Below are 22262 nucleotides of genomic sequence, written 5' to 3' on the forward strand. Positions count from 1 at the left end.
CTAAATCTTTAAAAAAAAAAAAAAAGAAAAGAAATAGAGCTCACAGCAGGCTGTGGTGGCACACACCTGAAATTGCAGACTCAAGGTGCTGGATCAGGAGGATCTGAAGTTCAAGGCTAGCCTAGGCTAAATACAGAAGGCTAGCCTAGGCTAAATACAGAGACCCTCTTCAAAATTGAGGGGGGAAGGAAGAGGAGAGAACACACACACAGGAACTTTTTCTGAAGCCTTTGAAGAGCTCAAATGATTTGACAGTTCAGTTCCTTCCATCAGTTAGAATGGGTCTTTGGGTTGACTGGTTAGCTCTGCTTGAGGTTTGCTCATACTCGACTTACTACTGCATACTGTGAGTTCTTTTCTTTGTTAACCAGTGCAGAAGCTGACATGTATCTGTATTTGGCACAGATTTGGCGACTGATCGCAAGCTCTTCCGCCTGGTCTCCAATGATTCCTTCATTTCTATTCAGCCATCCTTGTCCTCTTGTGGACAGGATTTACCAAGGGACTTCAGTGACAAAGTGAGCCTGCCAAGTCATAGCCAGCACCACCGTGTTGATCAGTCACTGTGCAGTGCCTGTGACACAGAAGTGGCTTCTCTTGTACCTTTACATTCACACTCTTATAGAAAGGAGCACCGACCACGAGGAGTGCCACGGACTTCCAGCTCTGCCGTGGCTTTTCCTGATGCATCACTGAGTGGCCTCCCTCTTTATCAGCAGCAGCAGAGACGGGGGTTAGACCCTGTTACTGAGTTAGACTCATCTAAGCCTCACTCAGGCACTAGAGAGTCCTCAGCGGGGAAGTCCTGCCCTGCTGCACAGTCTCAGCCTGCTGCTGACAGAAGAAAAAGTAACTCCCAGCCACCTACAAAGTGTGGGAAGAGTAGGGCGCTGAATGCGGAAAAGAGTGTGGACAGTCTCAGGAGCCTGAGCACGCGGAGTAGCGGGTCCACCGAGAGCTACTGCAGTGGGACCGACAGGGACACCAACAGTACCCTCAGCAGCTATAAAAGTGAGCAGACCAGTTCCACTCACATCGCGAGCATCTTGTCTGAGCATGAGGAGGAATCTCCTAAAGTGGGAGACAAGAGTGCCCGGAAGAGAGAGTGCGGTGCTGACTCAGTGGAAGAGAGGAGCCATCGGGCTGATGACCGAAGGACTAGCAGTGACAAGACTGCCCCAGAGGGGAACACGCCTGCTGGGCCTACCGAGGCCCCAGATGCTCAGGCATCTGAGGAGATGGCTGACCAGGCTGCTCCTAGCAGCTCTGCATCAGAAGATGCCAATAAAAACCCCCATGCAAATGAGTTTACTGTGCCTGGCGACAGGCCGCCTGAGCAAAGTGCAGAGAGCAAAGAGGAGCAGAGCGAGAAGCCCAGCCTGTCCACCGACTCCAAAGTTTGTAAAGACGATGGTGGGAAGCAGAAGGAAGGAGACGTCCGGCCCAAATCCTCCAGCTTAATCCACCGGACAACTTCTGCCCACAAGCCAGGCAGGAGGCGCACAGGAAAGAAACGGGCTAGCAGTTTTGATTCTAGTCGCCATAGGGACTATGTTTCCTTTCGAGGAGTCTCTGGAACCAAGCCACACAGTGCTGTATTTTGTCATGATGAGGATTCTAGTGATCAAAGCGACTTGAGCAGAGCACCCAGTATTCATTCTGCTCACCAGTTCAGCAGCGACAGCTCTTCCAGTGCCACTTCTCATTCCTGCCAGTCTCCCGAGGGCAAATACAGTGCCCTCAAGACCAAACATGGCCATAAGGACCGGGGCACAGACTCAGACCACACGCACAGAGCTCATCCGGGCCCTGAGGGAACCACCAAAAAGAGGGCCTCGCGGAGGACTTCCAGCACAAATAGTGCCAAGACTCGGGCTCGGGTGCTGAGCTTGGATAGTGGCACTGTGGCCTGTTTGAATGACTCAAACAGGCTGCTGGCACCGGACAGTATGAAGCCCTTAACCACTTCAAAGTCAGATCTCGAGGCCAAAGAGGGAGAGGTGCTGGACGAGCTGTCTTTACTGGGCCGGGCTTCCCAGCTAGAGACGGTCACGCGCTCCAGGAATAGTTTGCCAAGCCAGGTTGCATTTCCTGAAGGGGAAGAGCAGGATGCAGCCACTGGAGGTGAGTAAGCTACTGCACCACTGTGGGTTGACCCTGTTGCTCAGAAAGTACGGTTCCTCTGTGTTAGGAAAGCACACTTCTCTTGGTGAACACGGTGGTCTCCAATGGCCCCGCTGTCTTATGGGACACATCAGCTTATTCTTGACTGCCTCCCCCTTCTAAGCCAGTTATGCTAGTAATTATCCAGTTATTTCTCGTCCTTTATACAGTAGCAACAGTATTACAACTGTATTAGGGTGACAAAGCACTCACAGCTGTGACTTCCACAGTGTGCGGCTGAGCTCCCAGAGATGGCTGCTCACCAGTCATGTGAGACTCTTCCAGATGCTAAGGTAGCACTGGTGGTATATTTGGATAACCAACTCTTTTTCTATTTCTGTGCTTTTCTCTCAGTTCAAGTTTTAGTTATTAATAAAAAAAATCTATAATTTCACACTGTCCTTAAAGTTAAATTAAGTTGAAGTTTATATTTATTAGCATTTATCATATGATTATTTGTTTTTTAATTTTTGAGACAGGATCTCAATGTGTAGCCCTGGTTGTCCTGGGACTCACTACATAGACCAAATTGGCTTCAAGCTCACAGAGATCTGTCAACCTCTACCTCCCAAGTGCTGGGATTAAAGGAGGGCACCATGTCACCTGGCTCTGTTAGCATTTTAATCCATTAATAGTCACCATGGTATCCCCTGTGCTGGTGATGGTGTTTGGGTAAAGTAACAACTTAGTGATTTCAGGATTTGGGGGAACTGTACAGAGTTGGGTAGGTGATGCACTACTGTGTCAGTGTGTGTTGGGCCTTTTTACAAGGATGTCTCCCATTCCCTCCTCCCACCCACGCAGCTCGTTGCCTGTTCTGCTAGAGTGAGAATGAGCTTCCTGTTGTCAGCACGCATGTGTCTGTAATAGAAGGGTTCTGTTTATGCAGACATTTTCAAACATGTCTACACTTAACCTCAAAAGAGTTCCAGACTCATCAGCACTATTTCAAAGGTCGTATTGTGGAAATGTTCTTTCTATTATTGGCAAGGTTCTGACAAAAATCAACTTATAGTGGGAATGTAAAGAAATTATTTTTAGTGCTGAAGGACTAACAAAGTAGTCTTGTAACCACTATGTTAGAAACGAATTGATCTGAAGTAGTTGTTACCACTTGGTGGCTGTGTAGTCATTAAAGTCCTAGGAGTCTTTGACCTGGATTTCATTCTGTATTTTCTGACAGATCTGAAAGACTATAAAGGCTTCTCAGAGATATCGTGTCCTGTGTTTCTGTTTATGGTGTCAAGGAATCCATTAGGTTTTAAAAGATAGCTTAATTCTTTAAGTTAGCCAAATACATTTTGAGACTGAACATGCTAAGGCCTGTGTTCTAAGTATTGTGAAATAAATGTTATTGCCAAAATGTGAGTGTTGTGTCTGTGTAGGCCGTGCTGTGGTGAGTCTGTCTGCGCACATTTTGTTTTGTTTGGTTTTATATGGTGGTTTTACAAAGTACATGGGAAGTGGTATTTGCATCTTCATACAGTTCTATGACTGTATAAGTCCTCATACTTCCAGATTACAGATTTTTTGTTTATATCTTTAAAATGTCCATTAAATATTAATAATAAGACAATGAATTAATTTTTTAAAAAGTCTTAGCTCAGTTGAAGAAATTCACTAGTATGTAGGAAGTTGAAAACACTTTTTGTTAAAGGAGGGACCTGCTAGGTTTTCTTTTATTTGTTTTTATTGTGCTTACACTGAAAATCAGAAGGAAACAAAATTCCTTAGATAGTTGGAGATTTATGTTGTTTCCATTGCACCTACATACAAAGGTTTGCTGTGGTTTGGTTGAACTTCCAGAAAACTGGAAGTAGCAGGAAGGAATTTAAACACTGATTTAAATGGGCAGAATTTCAGTACGTATTGCCGTGAGCATCATTTGTTACAGTCTGTTCTGGCAGGATAAGAGTGATGTGTCTGGGTTGTCCGTTCTGTCCTGTATATTGTTCTCCAGAAACATAACAGCACATATCACTGCTACCACACCATATAAACACACTTCACACACACACACACACACACACACACTCACTCACTCACTCACAGATAACTTTCCTGGACATAATTATGAGTAAATTTTAATTCTAGTGGATTTGGAGGTATTGATGAGTTCTTCAAATATTTATTGTTACGGTGAATGGTGTTAGTGGGTAATGGGATAAAATTTTGAAAGTGTACTTGAATGCTTATATTATAAAATGTCATATAATAGAGGTGATGTAGCTAAGAACTCTCATGCCTCTGGGCTCCACTGTAGTTGTTACCCTCATAGATCCACTTATCTTCATTAGGCCTCTGTGCTGCCATTTGAGGATGCGGTGATAGCAGTATCTCTGTTATAGTGAAAGATGAGGGAGTTTAAAATACGATGCTTAGAAAGTGCCTAGCATGTGGTAAATGTCTAACAGTAGTGCTGTTAATCAGGAAGCAGGCCAGTTTGCTAGGCTACAGATATATGTCCTGCCCTGTTTAATCCTGTTAGTTCAGTGATGTGTAGTTAAATGCAAGGATGTAGGTACATGTTGAAATAAATTAGAGATGTGAAACTTGACAGTAGTGAAAACACAAGCAATACCCGAATGTGTCTTCAGTTTCTCACTCAATACTAACAGAATAACATTTTTAGTAGCTTATCTATTAATGTAGGTTTTGCATTTTGGCAAGGATGTGTCACCTAACTTACTTTATGGGATGTAGTCATACATAACAGCGGTTTGCTCGCTGTCACCTTTGGCTGTGTGTGGCAGGCACGCACTCTGCCATAATGCTGCCTCACCTGCTTGCTCCCGTGGACTCTGAGACCTCCCACTCCCAATCAAGTTCTTTGTGCAAAGTCAAGTCTTACTAATAATAGACTGCAATTTTAAGTTCACACTAAGGTATTTTTTTATTGGCATCTTGCTTTGTACTTAATTTTTATAAGTATAAGGTACATCTCTAGTTTATTACTAATATTTTAAAAATAAAAAATATACATACATAATTAAAAAAATTTTCTATTTTCTAACTTGTCTTATTCCAAATAAAGATGGTCTTCTTTTGGGCCCCTAAATTTATCTCCTCCATGACACAATACTATGCTTATAGTATGCTTCCTGTGTTAGTTGTCAGATTATAAAGAATAGCTGAAGGAGAGCGATTTGCATTTGTTCATTGTGATTTCTGCAGTATTCTGCATTTCTGGGTTTTTAGACTTATTTGCTTTATGATTTTATGTGTCTGGGTGTTTTGCTGTGTATGCACACCATGTGGATGCAGTGCCCACAGAGGTCACAAGAGGATGTGAACCAGTCTGTAGGTGCTGGGAATTGAGCCCCAGTTCTCTGCAAGAGCAGCCAGTGCTCTGAGCTGCCTGGCTGCCCTTCCCACTTTTAGTTGTCTACATTACTTAACCTTCATTTCTCTGAGAGAAGTATTTTAAAAGAATTTTGAAGTCATCCATTTTACTTTATGTGTATGAATGTAGAGTAATCCCTGGAGCTGGGTTCTCAGAACTGAACTCTGGTCCCCTGCAGCAAGCACTTTTCACTGCTGGCCGCCCCTGTAGCCCCATCAGGGAGTTTCTCAGCAGCATTTCATCTTCCCAGTTAGGTTTGCTTGGCTGCTGAGATCATGGAAAGCAGCAGGATCTCTGTGGCTCTGCATTGTTCTTGGCTGATACATAAAGGAAGAAAAGGGAAGCTGTTTAGATAAAGTGAGTTTCCATGCCTAGACCAAAATACTGTGTTGTTTTTAGAATTCATAATGTTTTAGAATTTCTTTTTTTCTTTTAGAATTACTTTCAGAGTATTCCTGCAAGATAATTTTATTGCTCATTTCTTTATATGGTAGTTTTGTCCTTAAGTAAAAGGAGTTTGACCTTAAAGTATCTTAGTATATTCTTGAATGTTTGTAAATGTCTCAGTTTTTTATAGTCTATAAGACTTGCTTTGGGCTTTAGTCACTGTTTTAAAGCATATTGTTGCCTTTGTTTGAGGCATTTTTATCTTCAGTGTTTCCCTTGGATACATTCATTTTTTTCTAAGATGAAGTGAACAGCTTCCTTGAGTAGTTTCTAATCATCTCAATGCTTTTGCTTTTTAAGCACCAAGAGGCCAGCTACAACAGGACTACTAGAAGTAACTATGTTTTTTGTAAGGAGAACAGGGGCGGGGACAAGAACCCCTTAGTCCAAGCCAGTTTCAAACTTGCTATACACCCGACAATAACCTTAAACTTCTGACCCTTCTGCTCCCATTTCTTGACTGGTTTATATGGTACTGGGGATCAAACTTGGGGCTTCATGTGTGCTGGGCAGCACTCTGTCAACGGGCCTGAATTATTGTAGCCTGTGACTACTCTGAGCAGTCCAGGAGCTGCATGAGTTAGTTTGTAGACAGATTCTTCACCTGTTACACTCAGAACTTCCAGCCTTGGAGATTTTTTTTTTCTTTTTTGGATACCTTTTGCTTTCTACTCCTTCATAATCTTCTATTTGGATCTTTTCTTGTTGCCATCTAGAAAGTCAGCTGATAATGTGTTAGCTCACTGGTATAAATAGAAATTGCTGTACCAATCAGTTCCATATCAAATGTGTAGACTTTTCTATAACTCTCTGACATAAATTAGAAGCAATCCTTAGGTCGATTTTACATTTCTTGAATGGATCTCCATTATTAAAAGCTACTACAATAGGATGGGTCTCCAAATATCTTATTATTATGGATTGTATTTATAATAAACCTCATTAAGAGACTACATCATTTTAATGAAAATATCACCCAACCATGGTAGCATATACTTGTTAACTCTGTGCTTTGGAGGTGGAGACAGTAGGAATATGAGCAGCCTCTGCTCCCTGAGATATGTATCAAACAAACAAGGGGGGAGGGTACGTGGGGGACAAAATTGAAATATAAAAGTGGAATTGTCTGAGATTATCATAAATTGATCTTCTAAAAACATTTTAATGCAAATAAGTCATTAGAAGTCAAGACTTGTGATAAAACATACTTAAAATATATCCCTAAATATTGTATATATATTTATAGTCTTTTAATTACTGGAATGCTTCTGAATTTTTCTCCTTTACCCATATACACATGTAAATTAGTTCTGCCTAGAATGCCAAGTTTTTCACTGTTTATATTTCATAGACTTAACATTCGAGCTGTTTACTTATTTATTTGCTAGAAGATATTTAGTTTTATGCAATGCAAAAGATTTTGTAACATTTTCTCCCTCCCGTCGGGTGTCCTAATTTTAAAAAGAAGAAGAAACTTTTTTCCCAAGGCCTAGGATTTGATTCCCCAGAGGCTTCCTCCTGTTATTTTTAAAATGTTCTTTCTCTTGTAAACTTGAATGCTTCAGAAATGGCTGGGGGACGATGTATTAGGTAAAGGGCTTGCTGCAAAACACAAGGACCTAAGTTCAGATCCTCCATGCCCATGTGAGAGCTGAATGCGGTGCTGTGCAGGGATGTGGTGACTGCTGGGCCTGGGGGTCTTCTGGCTGCCAGGTCAGCCAAGCCAGGGAGCTCCCTGTTAGTTAAGAGATCTTGTCTCAAAAAGCAAGGTGGAGGAAGCACCTAACATTGGCCTCTGACCTTGTGGACCTCTAAGAACGCATGCTTGGTCAAGTGCACTTGACCCATAGGTGAGTAAACACACACACACACACACATACAGTGCTTCACTTATCTTTAATTTACCTTAAATGTGGTTAAAATGTATGTAACCCTGTGCTTAGAAGAATCTGCTTTAAGCTTTAAAGATGCCTTGAACCCCCTTTGGCTCCCATACAATTACCCACTTAGGACTCGGTTTTAAACCCAGGTGTTGTATAGAAGCAGCACCTTCTTCAGACGGTCTGGTTTAGTTATGTTTACTATGACCATAAATTAAAGCGTGTTGGTTTTAGGTGAATGTTGTAGTTACGGCAGTTGTTACAGAGAACATTCTGGAAATTCCTGTAACAATAGTTGAAAGTATAGAGAGTGAGTGTAGTTCAGCAGATGCCTAACCCCTCATCTTGCTGTGTTCTCAGGGAGGGGTTGGAGCAGTGGCTCCGAGAGGTTACGAGCACACAGTACTCCTGCAGAGGACCAGGGTGTTTCTCAGCACCTCTATATTCCAGCTCCAGGGGATTGGAAACTGACTTCGGCCTCTATGCATACCTACACCAGTGTACACATTCCAACACAGACATACACATGTACATGTAATTAAAAGGAAATAAGTAATTTATCTAACGTTTATAGATTAGAATATGAATGTATAAAATTAAAGATGTCTGTTTATGTATATGAGAGGCTTGCCTGAATATGTGTGCTGGGTGTGTGTGTGTGTGTGTGCGCGCCTGCCTGCAGAAGCCAGATGAAGTCTTCAGTTCCCTGAAACTGGAGCTATAGACATTGTTGTGAGTCACTGTAGTGGTTCTGGGAATCAAACCCAGGTGCTCTGGAACAATAGCAATGTTCTTGGACCCATCACTCCAACTCAGCCAACAGATTTTTTTTTAAACTAAAAATGGGCACTCATTATCTTTTTGTTTGAATGGTGTTTTCTTTTGTTTCTGTTCTGTTTTGTTTCTTGTCCTTTGCATTTTAGCTCTTCTGTAAGAGCTCTTTAGTCTTCAACAGAAACAGATTAATAAAGAAAACCACTTCTTTTTCCCTGTTTTCTGTAGTCATGTCATGCTGCTTTCCCAGAGTGAGCTCATTAGTGTTGTCTGGGTTTAATTTTCTGTTTATTTGCACCAGAACAGAGAATGCTTGAAGGTCCTGTGATGATGTTGATTCGACCAGTAAAATTGATTATAGTAGTTTGTTGTAAGTAATGCTTGGTTAAAAAAAAATAGGACATAGTTTAACTGTCGAGTAGAAATTTTAATATAGTAGTTTACAGGGTAGCTCTTGAATTGTGTCCCCAGCTGGTGACTGTCCCTGTTAGCTGTGCAGATGCCACCTCACTGGGTGCCTGCCTTGCTTCCCTGCCTGGTTTGTTCTTACCCGGCCACTGCCCTGCAGCGTGCTTCTCTGATGATGTTGGTAGTGAGAATGTACGCCGCAGATCTGTGTGGGACTGCTCTGGGCCGGAGTCGGCCAGCAGTGCTCGGCACTCGCACCATGTTAGTCTTGAGTGCTCAGATGTGGCTCAGGAATGAATAGCTGAATTTTTGGTTTCCATTAATATAAAATGAAGTAGCCACTCCTGACTGGTTAGTGCCTACTGTATTAGCACAGGCCGGATTCAGTCAGCTTCATAGTTTTCATTGGACATTCTGATTTTCACATACATACAGCCACCTTTCACACTTAAAGTCCTGTTTATGTCTGGAAAAAGCGTTTTTGTGTGAACTTTTTTATGTAGTTTTTATGTAGCATGAAAATATCCTTTCTTAAAATCCAAAGATTCCCAGAATACCTAGATTATTAGTGGGCAGGATCGGGTGTTCTCTGCTCAAGTGTGGAAGTCCCTTCCCGTCTCTGCCTTCTGCTGTTGAGTAGAGTTGAACCATGGCCTAAGAGTTTGTACATAAAGTTTTGATAATGCCCTTTGCAGTTAAGATAGATTTATGTTACCATGAATACTTGACTAACTGGTTCTGCCGACCTGCAGTCAGTGTCAGAGTTACAGCTTGGGGTGCTGTGGGAGGCAGTTCACCACCCTCACTCCTCGGCATCTACAATGAATAGTCTGAAGTCGGATCGTCAAACAGATTTTACCTTCACGGTGATACAACGCTGGTACCGTTCAGTAGAAACCTACTTTGAGTTTTGGTGTTTGCACTTTTCCTGGGTGAGTGAGAGGCAGTAGACTGCTGTTTCAGTCTCAAGCCACAGCAGCCTCAGGTCACAGCTCCTAGGCAGCCTTGAGGGGCACTCAAGCCCTCAGTGGTGTGCCGTGCTGAGCTGAGTGCTCTGTGTAGTAAGCGTACTTCAACCCTTGGTGCTTTCAGTTAATGATGGCGATGAGACTTGGGCCCCGTCCATGTCTGGGAGCATCCGTGTGTTTGTTGGTGCTGCTTACCAGTCTGACAAGACAAGAAACAAGTGCTCCGTGATGCCTGGGAAACTTAAAGGGGAAGTGGAGATATGCCAAAAATAATGAGGCTTTTAGAAAACCTCTAAAGCAGCAGCAATCTCAGCAAAGGAAGTTGAGGATGAAGAAATGTTGGTGAGGTTTGGTAATAGATCTAAAATGTTATTTTTTTCCAAAAAGACCTAACTTTGAAGGAAGGGCACACACTCTGCATATATGGCCTAATGTGACAGGAGGCCAAGTGTTTCTTCTCCCGCGAGGGTGGGCAGTTCAGAAAGAGACAGGCTCGGCTGCTAATTTCATCATCTCTGACCTAGGCTCCTGTTTGACCTAAGTCTGTCTTGATACAGCAGCACAGGCCAGCGAGGAGGCAGTGGCCTTTCGCCGTGAACGCAGCACATTTAGGCGCCAGGCAGTACGGCGCCGGCACAATGCAGGGAGTAACCCTACCCCTCCTACCTTGCTCATCGGATCGCCCCTAAGGTATGGCATTTTACAATTCCACCAAGTTCAGCATGCATGCAGTGAGCCTTCTAACCTGTTCTTTCTGACCCAGGAAAGCCTTTGAAGAGACTTGCTTTTCTCTCTTTCTCTTCTGTATATCTATCTTCATCTCTCTTAGGTTTCTCGTGCATGTGCCCGTGAGCTTCTGCATCAGCATGCCTTATGTCGTACTGTCTAAACAAAGCTGGCAGGCTGACTTTGCCCAATGTTTAAATTGCAAGAGCACATTAGCAACAACAGAAGTGAAAACATACCTGTTAAGTTAGATTTATTATGTTTCCTACTCTAAAATGATTACATTAGTGCAATGATTTTACAATGATAAATATGAACAATTACAGGACAAGTGGTGGCCTTATTGAGAAGTAGAAACCTGACCCCACTGTATGAAGTCAGATTGAGTATTCCATGTCACTAGAAGAGTACATTTTATTTATTTATACTGTAAAATTTGAACCAAGTAAAGTATGGTCAGATATATACCTGTTTATATGTAAAGATGTGTTGAATTTCTTAACCTCTATGGTGTACTTAAAACATTTTTATTTTCCAATACTCTCAACTTGGAGAACATCCTTTTATGATCTTGGAGATAATCTCTCATTGAATTTTTAAGAATTTAGAGTCCATGTCTTGATTTAGAAATATGTAAACCTTCTCAAAAGACTTGTGCTTTACTTCAAAAGGACAGACATGATCTGTCGTGCATGCTTACGCAGTCTACACAGCATGCGGTGTGAGAGTTGTTTTCATGCCCGTTCTAACGGAACGTGCCAGCCGCATAAGGAAGACTAGCTTCTCTTGAATACTTGGTAGGTTGGAGACACAAACATCCCCCTTCTGTTCACAAACTTGATTTTCAGAATAGCAAAATCCTAGTTTTAAAATTTTTTATTTTATATTCTCCTCTGATTAAAACATTGTTTCTTTTGTTGTTGAGCTTTACATTATACTCAGGAATTTCATCTTCATTTTCTAGCTTCTTAAATAATACACAACTTCATAAAACATATTTGTATATAGAGATAATATTTAAAACATAGATGTGAGAATGTAACCAATTTAAAGATACGTTTGTTGTAGAAACTTTTGTGAGCCCTCCACTCCTGTGTCCTCTCCCTCCTTTCCTACCTAAAGGGTCTTCTTCCTGCTGGTGAATGTGGCACACAGTCCTGTGCGCAGGACTGATGGTGTGTCTCCCAGTTGGGTTTGGTTCTAACCTCCTTTTGCCCCTTGCATAATACTGGCTGCAGACAGCTCCTTTGCCTTCCTGCTTTCTCTGTTTCCCTTTTATAAACATTTTTAGCCTGGTTGATTTTAAATTTTTATCCTTTGCCATGAATATGTCTGCGGAGTCTCACTTGCCCAACAACTGTGGAAGGGCAGGTTTCTTTCTCTGCCTGGTGGAGTGCTAGAGTCTCCTTCCATCTCCAGCCAGTCGCATAGATCTTCCTACCTCTCTAGAGTTTTCATGGTTGAGAATTTACTTCTAAGGGCTTACATTTGGTTGCTTGAAAGTCACCTTCCAGTGCTCAACATGCAGGTTTTGTTGAGACCCCAGAGTATTTCCAGTACAAAATTGCATGTGTCTATATAGATGAGCCTTATTATGAGTGAGATAAAAATAAAATGTAGCTGTAAAGAGTTAGGAGAAAGAAATACCAACTTAGTAAATTACCTTTGCAATTGGAAAATTTCTCAGGTAAAGTAAATTGCCATCACTTTTCAGTGTGAACTACTGAATAATAATGTTATCCTTAACTAAATAGAGAATTGAATGGCTATTTAAACTTTGGGAAAACATTTTCTCAAAAATGAATAGAAGATGTGTGGCAATGCCTTCACTACAAATGCTCTATAGATCCCAGTGCAGTCTTCTAAAATATTTCGCCATATCCATGGACAGGGTGGCAGTGTCTGCAAGTCCACACAACATCCTGAAACCATGCCTGAGACAGAACCGTGTATGTGTAGTCCCTCCCCCCTGCCCCATCTCCTTCCCCAATTTGATTCATTCTTATGGTGCATGTAATCTACAAATTCTATAAATTCAGCATGGCAAGAAGTCAACAACAATAACTACTAGCAAAATAGGGCAATCATAAACTACATTAAAGTACTAAAAAGTATGATTGTTTATTTCTAAATTTTTCAACTTAATGTTTTCAGATTGATGTTGACTGTAGGTAAAAAGGATCAAAGAAAGCAAAACTTCAGAAAAAGAGACCATAATAGGTTATTGTAAACATTGATGAGTAACTTAACTGCCCCAAAAGGCATGTGATAAAATATACATGTACGAGAATTAGGATTAAATGAGCAACTTTCTTACAAAGAGAGTTTGGATGCTTATTCAAATCTTATTATAATAAGCTCCTTAAGAATTATTTAAAAATTTTTAATTAAGTTAGCTTTGTAGGTAGGTTATATAGGCCCTAGTTAATTCTTCTTAGTGACTAGAGCTAAAGTAAAGACAAATATTTAAAATTCCTTATATTATAAAGAGTTTGATATTTATTAACGGAAGTCATAGTTTTGAGTCCTTGGTAGATTGGGATAGAAGGAAATCTTCTTACTTTGGTAAAGAGCAAATGACTTTAGTGTATCTTTACCTTCATGTAAAGTATGAGATGAAAAGGTCTGTAATAAAATGAGGTTACAGTCATTTTTGAGAACACGTGGTTAGAAATCTATGAGGTCATTTCTGTTCAGATGAATTCATCATTTTTTATATATACTCAGGACATTTTTTTTCCTCTGGAACCTGTATATTCTTTGGCATACTGGAATGATACTCTTAGAACTTACGTTTTAGTTGGACAGACACTAAGGTAACTGACAATGTGAGGCAGACTTGCCAGGCGCCATTTTGGTGTATAGAGAAGGAGATGGCCAAGACCAGCTGTATGTCTGTCATTTACATTGGGAATGTTTGTCAGTGTGCTTACTTTCCAGCCCATAATGACAGACTTAGATTTCCTTTTCCTGTGTGATAAAATATTTACTACTCTAGAAAGAAAGAAGAAAAGAAAGAAAGGAAAGAGAGAGAGAAAGGAAAGGAAGAAAAAAGAAAGAGAGAGAGAGAAAGGAAAAAAAGAAAGGAAAGGGGAAAGGAAAGAAGAAAGAAAGAAGAAAGGAGAAAAAAGTTATATTCACACCATACTCGTGCCTGTTGACCTAGTTAGTATCCCCTTTGGGGATGTGATTCTTGGCCATTTGTGCTAAGAGCCAGCCTTTCCTGTTGCTGATGAAGGATTTGAAAGCAGGAAGTAAGGAGTATGTTTATTACTGTCTTTAGGTGTTTAAGACTCCATAGCTAGAGTAATAGATTTTGACTCATTTCCTTCATTTATTTGGGAGTTGACTCCATGCACTGCTTAGTATTTTGAGAACATTGAGTGTATTTGGACAGACTTGTGCATTGGAAGTTTGATGACTAGGGTATTCTCTCTCAGATCTGTTCACATTCAAATAGGATCTTTCTTAGGACTTTACGTGAAAAACTGATAGAAAATTTTTGAGTACAAATTTTTTGGTTGAGTTCATTTTGATGAGGCTCATGGATAAGTTTAGATTGCTTCTGATGAAGAGGGACACATCAGTCCTATATGGAAAATAAAAGCTATTTAATTAACAAGATCATTTTTTTTTCTTCTTTAAATTTGTAGTGCTGGAGGTGCCCCCATAGTTTAACACGTCAGCAAAGGCTGTGCCTCTGAGCTGCGTTACCAGGCTCTTGTGACCCTCCCTTGACTAGTAGCTGCTGGGAAAATATTCTAAGGAAACTGCTAAGTGGCTAATGCCAGTGTGAACAAGAACCAGAACGCGCAGGCTCGCTTCTTAGAACATGCACTTGACAGTGGCTGAGTCAGACCTTCAGAGTACATGCTAATGTCTGCCTGTTGTGGCGGGATTAATGTTCTGTAACGCATGCTGTCCTCCTGTATGGCAAGCAGCCAGTATTAGCAACTGACCACGATGGTGGCTTCTACCTGCGATGTGTGGTTATTGTACTTGAAATACAGTTGGCACAAGTGATAGATGGCTGTCAGAGTAGTTGCTGCAGCCACAGCTTAGCCTGCACATCACTGTCAGTCAGCAGTGTCTAGGCTTTGATTGCAATGGATTCAAGGGTCAGAGTCTTAGTAGAAAATAATATCATTAGAAATGGTAAGCCAAGCAAGGCCACCCTGGGCAGCGTTCTTCTTTTTCTAGTGCCTGGTTATGTTAGTGACAGCGTCTGGAACTGCTCAGAGTACAGTCACATTCACAGAGTGAAACATCGCTGGGGCATCATGTGTACAATGATGTATGACAGTTAAAACATTTCAGGAATTACATCAGCTTAAATTAGTGTAAATCTTATATAAATAATGTTAATGAAATTTATTGTATCTTAAGTATAAAAGTAAATGAGTAAATAATATAGGAAAATTAGTTTTATAAATGATAAAAAAATAAATTTATATTAACAAATACTAATTTTTAAACTTTATAAAACTATTAGAATATTTTGGGAAATTAAGGTTTCCCAGTTGTTAAGATTTTCTAAAATAATGGATTGCTTTTAATGAGATTACAATATGGGCTGGAAAAGAATGTAACAGTGATGAGAACGTGTTTTTTAATGTATGTTTTATATGTAACACATGTAGCCTTATTTCAGAATATAGAAACTATTATAAACAGTACTTTATAAAGTTGTGTTTCACTCAGTTGAGTCATGGTTTTTGGTTCTTTTGCAGTAGATTGTGGTATTTTTTTGTATTTTGGTTGCATTTGATAGAGATTCTTTGGTTTTCACGTGTGTAGAAACTGTTTTATTGTGTATCTGAATCAGAGATCTTAGAACATTAGAGGAAAAGCAGCAAATTATTACAAGGTAAAATTTACCTGTCGGAGCCCAGCACCGAGCCGTGTCACTTGAGCACATCCGGACTCCTCGCTCTCTTCTTCACTCTAGAATCTAGTCGGGTTGAGCTGGAAGAGAGTTGCAGATTGGCAGTTAACCTCCCTATTGAGTACGCACTGCTTTCCTCTATGAGTCGGATGGGTAAGGATGAGAGCAAGTGTAAACTATTAACTGTACGAAGCTCCACGGCGGCTCCTGGGCGATTTGAAAGTGTCATTTTGCAATCTGTGATCTGTATTGCTTTCACTCTAGCTGTTGTTTTCTCTTTTCTTCCCTGTAATGTCTCCCCACTCCATGTTCTCTCCTAGCCTTCAAGATGGTCAGCAAGGCCAGCAGTCCACAGCCCAGGTCAAGGTCCAGTCCCGCCCCCCATCCCAGGCTGCAGTGCTCAGTGCTAGTGCCTCCTTGCTGGTGAGAAAAGGGAGTGTCCACTTAGAAGCCTCACATGACCATGCATCTGCCGTAGGCGGTAGCAGTTTGCACGATGAACTTGGTATGCAGGCCTGATGTAATCTCTGTGGTTGGAAACTTGTAATTGACAGTCAGTGGGTAACAGTGGTTGCAGTCCTTTCCTGAGATGGCTTTCTACGGGAGCTATGCATCAGGGCACTCTTTTATTGGGTTTGTTTGCCGAGTTTAAGAGAATGACTTACTTTTTCTTTCTGTATTTCTCTTTCTTTTTATTGTACTTTTTATTTTGAGCATATCTACTACCTATAGGCAGCTAATGTGCTAATAACTGTTCCTTATAACTAATATTCTCTTATAATAATTTGGATGTTTCTATTATTCCCAGAAATACCATGTGGAAAAATATGAATTTTTAGGTGGTTTTTGAGACAACCTTAATTTTTAAAAATTATTTGAATATGTTATACACAGGAATGCTCTCTAATACGTTTATTGCTCTGAAGTATCCTGCATTTTGCAGTATGTCCATCTCTTGTCATAGGATTTATTATAATCCTAAGTGTAATGTCCTCAGGATAGCATGGCTCTTCTTGTGACTGATAACTATAAAATATTTCATTATCTATTAAGATATCTGTAAATATACTCATAAATTATGTAAGTTAATTTTTAGAAATGTGACATATTTTAAATTCTCAGTAGTAGCAAATTTACCCTAAGACATACTTTGTGCATTAGCATATTATGCTACTTCAGAACCTATTTCTTTATGCAAATGTGTGTGTGTGTGTGTGTACATGCATGTGCTCTAGTGTACTCACCCACCATGTGCATATGTACATATCTGTAGAAGCCAGAGGAAGATACTAGGTGGCTTACTTTTCAAGGCAGAGTCTCCCACTGGACTGCTGCTGATGCGCCATAATGGACGGCCAGGGAATTCCAGGGACCCGGGTTCCCTCCCTCCCCAGCTCGGGGTTGTCTGTGTGGACCCAACCTGGCTTTTCTCTTGGGCACTGAGGATCCAGAGCCCAGTCCTCAGCCTGGGCAGTGAAGCTCTGTACCGACTGAAGCCAGGCTCCCAGCCCATGCGCTCGGGTTCCTGTTTCTCTGTGTGACCCAAGTTTCTGGTGCTCACATTCACAGTGGTTTAAGTTAATAAAGAAAGTCTTGTTCTTAAGTGAGACTCACTTGAAAGCCTTTATTCATTCTGATCTTATCGATCCCTATTACATGGGATTTTCTTTATAAAGGTGACTATCCAGTTTATGTGTCAGTTGGAGGACTATATGGCAATAAGGAGTCAAAATTAGGCTTACTAAAACTTGATATGCTATTTACTCATTGACTTCCTTTCCATTTTGCAAAACTTGGGACCATGGAGTGGTGTTAACAGACAGGTAAACGTGAACCGCAGAACTTCAGAAACTGCAGCAAGACCATGTGAGAGAGTTATGGCATTGCCATGTGTAGCGGGCAGTTCCTAACTGCAATGAGAAGACGGTACAACACTTAAGTGCAGAAGCTTTTCCTTCTGAGTTTGTAATCTGAGAGGTAGGAAGTCTCTTAGGGAAGACATTTGAGTAAAAATAAAGTAGAATTCAATTCTACTGAGAGTAAATGCTCTCAAGTGACTCTTAGTTAACAGCAAGATTTTCTTTTATTAGATTGATTTAAACCACCGCAAATGTGAGCACAGGCAACCTGGGTCATATGGAGAAGTAGGAATCCAAGGGCACAGTGCAAAGCTTCACTGCACAAGCTGGGGACTTGGCTTTGGATCCTTAGTGACCAAGAAAAAAGCCAGACAAGGTTTGCACAGACAACCTCAGAGCTCCACATATATCCTTCCTTCTTTATTGCTTTCAGTTGGCAGGTTTTAGATGCAGATCCATTATGTTATAGTATGATTCCAATCACCATATAACCCCAAGATTCCTGGTAACAAAGGGTTTATAAATCTGCAAGCATAATGTACTAATCACATAGAATTGCCCGTTAGCTCCATGATAGTGGATTGGCCAGAGTAGAGAGCTTTATTTTGAACTGTTTCAGAGTTTTAGACTAACAACCAAGCATAAAATTGAACAAACTCTTGATAATTTTTCCGAATAAGAGTTCATTACTAAAGTAGAAACCAAGTGGGGCTTGTGAGATGGCCCAGCTGGTAAAGATGCCTCCTGTCACAGTTGGCAGTCCTGGCACCCACAAAGAGAACTGACTCCTCACATAAAATGCACACACTCACACACACACTAACAGTGTTAACAAAGAGAAAAGGTAAAATATTCCCTAAAAATGACCTATTTACAAAGGTTTGCTTTTTTTTTCAGATTTAGTTAGTTTTATTGAAAAGGTTTTCACATGTGATTTTTACATCCAATAATATGTGCTTATGTACAATATGCTTATAAAAGACATGCATGTATACATAAATATAAACATATCCATATATTCAAACAAATTTACTTAGCATGCATAGTTGTTAATAATTTTAGAAACTGAACCATAAGCAATATAACTTAAAAGAGAAATTTGGGACATTGCCTTTCTTATGGAATTCATTCTGTACAAGGTTAGTAAAATGCTTTAAGGGCTCAGATGATGGCATTGTGGCTGGATACACTGTGAACATAGCATCATTTTTAAGTATGTGTCGGTGTGGCTCCATGTGTAGGTGTGTGCACATCAGTGCGAGTGAGCGTTGAGGCCAGAGCTGTTGGTCTTCCGAGCTTTGCCTCTTGCAAGCTGTGTGACCCTGGTGACCTTGGGTGGGTTGTTTCCCCTCCCTGTGCATCAGTTCCCTCATTTATCAGAGGAGGCAACACTAATGCCACCTCCCAGGCTTAGTGCAAGGATTGTGTGTATTAAATGTGCCATTGCTTGGCATTATTGTGTTTGCTAGATAAATGACCATTGTTAATACTGGTTAATAAAATAACACGAGGTTATAATTCATTTAATCTGTTCAATAAGCTCATTAAGATGTCTCCTCATACTTCCTATTGTAATAAACACTTTGCTGGAGTCTCTTTCCATGAGCCTGTGTGCACAGCAGTGGTTAATTCTTCAGGATTAGAATTGGAGTAGAAATCAGTCAAGAACAGTGAACAGCCCTGTAGCTTTGCTGCTCTTAATTACTCTAGTAAGGAGAGCTCAAATGTTGTTTATATTTTATCTGGCAGTCTGGGGATAAGAAACTCATCTAACCTTTTATTTCCTAAATAGAATTTAGAAGTTATCATTGTTACCATAGAAATGCTACAGAATATTATTTTACAGAGTTTTGGGTACCTAAATTGCTCCAGGAATTTTACAGAAGATCCAAGGGCTGTCTCTTACAAACATATTGTAAAGAAGCCATTAATGTGCAGGACCAAGTGGTCTACTCTCTATTGTTAAACATGCTTAAGACTAAAGTTGAGTAGTGCTTTGGTAAAATATGTTAGATTCTTGGGAGGCACCCCAAAATCAGTGCCTAAAATGATGATATTTCCATGTTTTTCTAAGGGTGGCATGGGAGCCATTTCCTGCAGATAGCCTGGCTCTTGAGTTTTCCACTGTCTTCCTGGGCTTGTTGAGATTTCCCAGAAGACAGGAAAAGAGGGAGAATCCAAGTCAGAGACACTTCAGTCTTGATGTTTCCACTGGTGACTTGGAAATATGTACCTTTCGCATTGTTCTGCCTCCCTTCCAGTGGCCTGAACATGGTCTGCGTACATCTGCGCTGCAGGAGGGTAGCTGGGTCCTGGAGCTCAATGACACTTGCCCCAGTAGACGGAAGGCCGCTGGCCTACTAGGAAAGAAGAGTGGCTAAGTGGAGATAGAGGTCAGGGATATGGGGGAGAGCAAAGTGTGGGGTGTGATGGTCACCGCAAACCAAATACATTTTTAAGAAGAAATATTAATGTCAAATCTGAAGCTTGCTCATGATTCTTAGAATTGGAAATTAAAAACAAACTTGAAAATTTCTTTCATCTGTTGACAGTGTAGTGTCCATGGCAGAGCTTGGAGACATGGGTGACTAAACAGAAAGTCATTTTTGTAGGGCAGGGTAGTGTCACAGACCAAAATGTCTGAGTATTTGTATCTCCAGATTTTATATACATGAGTTTTAATGCACCTATTCCCTTAGCACTGTTCATAATTGTGAAAAATTGTGAAAAGACCTTTGAAGTTCCCATTACAAGAGAACCACTTAACGGCTAATAGCTCACACAATCCGAGTCCTAATCAGAAGAGTCGATAGAGTCGAGGCTAGTGAGATGTCTTAGCCATTATGAACACTGGCTGTTCTTCCAGAGAACTCAGGTTCAATTCCCAAAACCCACTGGTGGCTCTCAAGTACCTATAACTTCCAAGTCCAGGGAATGCAATGCCTCTCCTGGCTTCCTAGGGCATGAGGCATACATGCACACATGTGAGCAAAACGTCCATACGCATAAAGTGTTTTAAAGAAGCTGGTAATATTCAGAACTCAGTCAGTCTATATTGGTGGATGTGGGTGGGTAGTTACATATGCATGTAGAGGCACGAGATCAACATAGGATTCTATCATTTTCCACTGTAGTTTTGAGATAGGCTCTCTCCTACTGAACCTGAAGGTCATGGTTTGGCTAGACTGACTGGCCAGAGAGTCCCTGCTTGCACCTCATCCTCCTGTCTCTACTTCTCCCTGGGATAACAGGTGTATCCCACCATGTCCCAGTTTTACATCGGTGCTGGGGATCTGACCTCAGGTCAACACGCTTGTTCAGCAAGCACTCTATATACTGGACTGTGCCTGGCCCATAAGTCTGTTCTGTCAATGAGAAGCTGGTTAGGAAAGGAACAGTTTCAGAACAATATGTGTGAGGAGAGTGATCGGTGTGTCTGGGGCCGAAATGTCTATCAAGTCTGTTTGAAGGAACAGAAGATGCTCTCGGCACCGAGTATCCTAGGGGTGTCGGCAGCAGCCCTCACTCTTCTTACTCTGACTCTTCTAAGAGGTTTTAAAAATGAAATAACAGAAAAGCAAACCCCTGTGTCATTCCCCTGGGTAGGAGCCTGTGGGAGTTTCACTGAGAATAACCTCCACACTCATCCATCCACTGAGACTCACCTGCAGTCTCAGTGTTATGAACATATTATATAGATACAGTAAACTTCATCCATTTAGCATATACAGTCAGTCCAGTGAGTTTTATCAGATGGTGTTCTGTAGGTGAGAGAGAACTAGAGCATTTCTGTCCCCTTCAGAAGATTCCCATGTGTGACCCAGTGCAGTTCTTGCCTCTTCTGTCCATGGGAATTTACTTCTCTACGTTCTTCTGACACGCCCTCCCCTTTATAAAAACATCTTATTTTACTATTGATAGATAATTGAGAAGTTGCAAATGCATTTCCAATGTGAACACAAAAGTTTCTAGTGCTGTGAAAAATGGTTTTGAGGAATTGTGACATCTCCAGGATCTTAAACATCAAAGATCCTGGAGTGTTATATTAGGTAGCATGGAATATAGAATCATGGTAGATATCCAGTGCATAAAATTAATCTTGATTTCTGACATTTTTCAAAAACTTGGGTTTTGCGATTTACCTTGCAACTTTCAAACAATGCATTATTGCATGACTTGCAAAGGAAAATAACTTAATGCACTACCATAAAGCAAGAGCATTTCTGTACCAAGTTGTTATAAGAATGCTATCTCCACGTAAAGGGTAATGTCATTCCTAGGTCAGTCATACCACCTCTGCAGGGACTGCTGTGGAAGCTGCCCGTATACACCAGGACAGTGTGCTCCAGGACACATGTACACATACATTTGGCACCCGCCAGCTCCAGGCAGTAGCATGCTAGGTGCTATGCAGGCATGAACAGGCTGACACTTCATAAGGGTGATGCCTTTAACCCTCACTTGTTCTAAGTAGCTTTGTAACAGAAGAGTTAAAAAGTGTGTCCATTTTTCTTTTTCTTTTCTTTTTGAGCTCTGAAAAACCGGTTAGCATTAGGCTAATCAAGTTTTTAAAACACAAGTTCACATGGGCATGCTGTAGACACCTGGAGTCCGGGCTGCTTAGGAGGCTAGTATGGGAAGGTCATTTGAGCCCTGGAATTTGAGGATAAAAACATTCCAGGCTGTAGCCAGTCTAAGGGTTGGTGCCTTTTGTCAGTAACAAGGCAAAAACTGGGGGGATGGCTCCAGGTGTGTAGCCCCTTGGGCTCTGCATGAGCCATTGTGCCCCATTGTCTTCTGGCAGTTTCC

At 41.1% G+C, this 22262-nt stretch overlaps 1 protein-coding gene across 8 annotated transcripts in view; it reads left to right on the forward strand.

Annotated features, from left to right (window-relative positions):
* Pcnx1 (pecanex 1) overlaps positions 1–22262 on the forward strand; it is a 144090-nt gene that overhangs the window by 61202 nt on the left and 60626 nt on the right. For 3 of the 8 annotated variants that reach the window (XM_021179162.2, XM_029484751.1, XM_029484752.1), the window contains exons 6-8: positions 406–2124; positions 10541–10673; positions 15915–16099. The exons of 1 other annotated variant lie outside the window; for it this stretch is intronic. In XM_021179162.2, coding sequence (XP_021034821.1) covers positions 406–2124; positions 10541–10673; positions 15915–16099 — 2037 coding nt within the window. The remainder of the gene's footprint in view (positions 1–405; positions 2125–10540; positions 10674–15914; positions 16100–22262) is intronic. 4 more of the 8 variants (XM_021179163.2, XM_021179164.2, XM_021179165.2 and 1 more) reach the window with 2 other exon arrangements.

Source organism: Mus caroli, chromosome 12 (assembly GCF_900094665.2).
Source record: "Mus caroli chromosome 12, CAROLI_EIJ_v1.1, whole genome shotgun sequence".
Classification (NCBI taxonomy): Eukaryota; Metazoa; Chordata; class Mammalia; order Rodentia; family Muridae; genus Mus; species Mus caroli.